Source organism: Gekko japonicus, unplaced genomic scaffold, assembly GCF_001447785.1.
Source record: "Gekko japonicus isolate JY-2015 unplaced genomic scaffold, Gekko_japonicus_V1.1 scaffold2151, whole genome shotgun sequence".
Lineage (NCBI taxonomy): Eukaryota > Metazoa > Chordata > Lepidosauria > Squamata > Gekkonidae > Gekko > Gekko japonicus.
In genome coordinates, this window is record NW_015169848.1 from 154406 (window position 1) to 158659 (window position 4254).

Sequence of the window (4254 nt, forward strand, 5' to 3'; positions counted from 1 at the left end):
GTTTGGGGGGCAAGAGTGGGAGGGCTTCTGGAATTCTGGCCCTGCTAGTGGACCTCCTGCTGGCACCTGGGGTTTCGCCACTGTGTGACACAGAGGGTTGAACTGGATGGGCCATTGGCTTGATCCAGCACCGCTTCCCTTATGTTTATTTTTATTTTTTAATTTCAATTTATAGCCCACCCTCCCTGCAAAGCGGGCTCAGGGCGGCTTACAGTCAGGCTTACAGTTCTTAACTATTCTCGCCCTCATCCACTGAGACGGTAACACCCCAATTCCAAAACAAGCCTGGAAAAAAACCTGACCGTGTCCCTTAACTTACGGCTGCAAAAGAGCAACCATGTTGGTCTATCATACTTTAAAAAAAAAATTACAACCCCACTAATGAAAACCGGCACCCATCTTCAGTCTTCAGTCAGTTCTCTGTGTTTACTCTCCACTCTTGAAGCCTGCAGCCCTGCTTTTAACAATTCTGGGTTTTTAAGTGCAACACACTCCAACGAATGCAGAAGATAAAGTGGGGTGTGAAATGGAGAGCCTGGAGTGGTTCTTACTGAATGGAACAACATGCAGTGCCCTATCCTGGACTGGATGTCCTCGGGGCCGGCGTTACACGAATCTTCCCGCAAGAGCTTCCACGTCCGGCACCGACAGTCAAAGGCAAACAGGCCGCTGAACTGCGGCTCGCTGGCTCGGCTGTCGTCCACGCTGCCGTTGCACGTCAGGATCCTCCCGCCAAAGGTGTAGATCATGTGCTTCTCGGAATCCATACACATCTGCAAGGAAAGACAAGTCGGTTTAGGCCGTATGCAGGAATAAGGCTTGGAAGCCGACGGCAGAATTGCACGTTTGCGAACCTCTGAAGCAGGCACGTCACTGAAACGCAAAGCACTGCATGAAAGTAGAGGCAGTGGCTCCTACTGGAGAGGCGGTGCAGTATATATATATATATTTATTTATTTATTTATGTATTGGACTTTTACCCCGCCCTCCCGCCGAGGCGGCTCAGGGCGGCTTACAATAGTTTAAAGGGTGTAGCAAAGGGTGTGTATATAGCAAAGGGTGTGAAACTCTGAGTGGGGTGTGACAGGTTAACAATCCAAAGACATTTTGCAATTCTGTGGGTCTCCAGCCAAACTACTCCTCTCTACAGAAATGCAAAAAAAAAAAAATACTGCAAGGTAATTGAAGATAAAGAAAAGAAGAAGATGAAGAAGAGATTGGATTTATACCCCGCCCTTCACTTGGAGTCTCAGAGCGGCTTACAAACTCCTTTTCCTTCCCACAACAGACACCCTGGAAGGTGGGTGGGGCTGAAAGAACTCTGACACAAACTGCTCTTTCTCAAGGACAGCTGTGCCAGAGCTTGTGACTGACCCAAGGTCACATCAGCAGGTGCAAGTGGAGGAGTGGGGAATCAAACCCGGTTCTCCCAGATTAGAGTCCGCACACTTAACCACTACACCAAACTGGCTCTATTTGATTTATGCCCCGCCCTTCACTACTCGAAGGAGTCTCAGAGTGGCTTACAATCTCCTTTCCCTTCCCCTCCCCACAACAGACACCCTCTGTGAGGCAGGTGCGGCTGAGAGGGCTCTTTTAAGGACTGCTCTTGAGAGAACAGCTCTGAGAGAACTTGTGAGTGACCCAAGGCCACAACTGCACGTGGAGGAGTGGGGAATCAAACCCGGTTCCTTCAGATTAGAGTCCACATCCCTAACCAACAAACTTGAACTCAGAACCAAATGATTTTGCACCAAGTCTCCGCTTTGTTGTTTAGTCGCACAGTTGAGCCCGACCCGTCGCAACCCCGTGGACCTCATAACGCCAGGCCCTCCTGTCTTCCGCCGCTCTCCGAAGTTTGCTCAATTTCATGCTCGTTGCAGCGAATTCCCAAAATGTCGATGTCCGGTCTTGCCATCTCATTTTTGACCACATCTCCGCTACTCCCACAAGATCTAGGCAGCATTTTGATACAGGGCATAAGCCAGGGCTCTTTTCGTAGCAGGAGCTCCGTTGCATATTAGGCGACACACCCCGAATGTAGCCAATCCTCCAAGACCTTACAGAGCTCTTCTTACAGGGGGCTACTGTAAGCTCTTGGAGGATTGGCTACATTAGGGGTGTGTCGCCTAATATGCAAAGGAGTCCCTGCTACAAAAAGAGCCCTGCGAACTATGCAAACTAATATGGGGATATTGGTGGAAAAACGCAACAGGGACTGCTGAAGTCCGTACAACTTCACGAGAGGCCATTGTATAGTTTGGTTTATATCTCGCTTTTCTCTCCGATGGCGACCCAAAGCCGGTCATGGCACTCTTCTCCTTCCCTCCATTTTATCCTCAAAACAACTCTGTGAGCTAGGTGAGGCTGATAGCGCGTGACTGGCCCAAGGTCACCCAGCGAGCTTCTACAGCAGAGCAGTGATTTGAACCTGGGTCTCCCAGATCCTAGTTCGACGCTCCGGCCGCTGCTGCCACACCGTGCCAACTTCCTCTTTAATGGCTTGCTGAAGCAAAGAAGTTATCCGTGGCTTCGTAAAAGCCAAATGAGGAGAGGAAATCTACGCTCGCAGAGAAGCCCAACAAAATGTGCTGGGTTGTACTTTCTCTGATTAAAGATAATTACATGCGTTCGGGCTTATTCCCATGGAGATGATAAAACCCTGCATCTCAGCTGAATTATTCCAGACAGGAGATAGGGGCTCACGTGGACGGATGCGCCTTCAATCAGCAGAATCCTTGCAGGCAGAAAGCCGGCACGTTAAAAAGAAGTTTCCATCATAATCCTTCTAACGGGCTTCCTTTCTATGGATGGAGAACTGAAGTCACCCGAGTCCCCTCTTGCGTTCTGAAGTGGCCAGTGCAGACAGGGGCTTACTACCTCCATTAGAACAAAGTTTGAGTCCAGTGGCTTTAAGACCAACAAAGATTAATTCTGGGTACAAGCTTTTGTGTGCATGCAGGATGTTGACAAGCTCGAGCGTGTCCAGAAGAGGGCAACCAGGATGGTGAGAGGGTTGGAATCCAAGCCTTACGAGGAAAGGCTGAAAGACTTGGGTATGTTTAGCCTGGGAAAGAGGAGGCTTAGAGGGGACACGATTGCAGTCTTCAAGTACCTGAAGGGCTATCATGTAGAAGATGGAGCGGATCTATTCTCTCTTGCTCCGGACTGCAAGACTAGATCTAATGGATGGAAATTACAAGGAAGTTGATACCAGCTAAATATCAGTCTTACGAGGAAAGGCTGAAAGAGTTGGGTATGTTTAGCCTGGGAAAGAGAAAGCTTAGAGGGGACATGATTGCAGTCTTCAAGTACTTGAAGGGCTGTCATGTAGAAGATGGAGCAGATCTATTCTCTCTTGCTCCGGATTGCAAGACTAGATCTAATGGGTGGGAATTACAAGGGAGTCGTTACCGGCTAAAGATCAGGAGAAACTTCCTCCCTGTAAGAGTGGTTGAGCAGTGGAACAGTCTGCCTTGGGAGGTGGTGGGTGCTCCTTCACTGGACGTTTTCAAGCGGAGGCTGGACGACCATCTTTCGGGTATGTTGTAGGTATGTAGGGCTATCTTTTGGCTATGCTCCTGCAGAGTGCAGGGGGTTGGACTAGATGACCTGCAAGGTCCCTTCCCACTCTAACATTCTATGATTCTGAAGTTTGCATGCACATGAAAACTTATACCCAGAATTAATCTTTGTTGGTGTACTCTAAAAGGTGCCACTGGACTCAGACTTAGTTCTATTGCTTCGGTCCTACACGGCTATCTACCTGAATCCACCTCCATTAGAAGTAGGCACTCGATACCCGATTGATGGTCTTCACCCCTATGCCCCCCAATATAGCGAGAGTCACATTTTCCCTTTCCGACAGTGGGAGAGAAGTCACATGCAGAACAAGATCCATCTCCAAGGCCATCCAAGAGCTCCTGCTAAAGATAGCATCCATGTGAAATTAAGTTTCTGCACTTTGGAAAAAGTGAGGAAAAGGGCAACTCGAATGATAAAAGGGTTGGAATACTTTCCCTATGAGGAAAGGTTAAAGTGCTTAGGGCTCTTTAGCTTGGAGAAACGACGACTGAGGGGTGACATGATCGAGGTTTATAAGATTATGCATGGGAAAGAGCAGGTAGAGAAAGAGGTACTTTTCTCCCTTTCTCACAATACAAGAACTCGTGGGCACTCCATGAAATTGCTGAGCGGTCGGGTTAGAACGGATAAGAGGAGGAGGAGGAGATTGGATTTATACCCCGCCCTTCA

At 48.7% G+C, this 4254-nt stretch overlaps 1 protein-coding gene across 1 annotated transcript in view; it reads right to left on the reverse strand.

Moving 5' to 3' along the window:
• Positions 1-4254, reverse strand: part of MKLN1 (muskelin 1) — a 213215-nt gene that overhangs the window by 55514 nt on the left and 153447 nt on the right. Inside the window, exon 11 of the mRNA XM_015417348.1 lies at positions 552-773. Within this exon, the coding sequence (XP_015272834.1) occupies positions 552-773 (222 nt within the window). The remainder of the gene's footprint in view (positions 1-551; positions 774-4254) is intronic.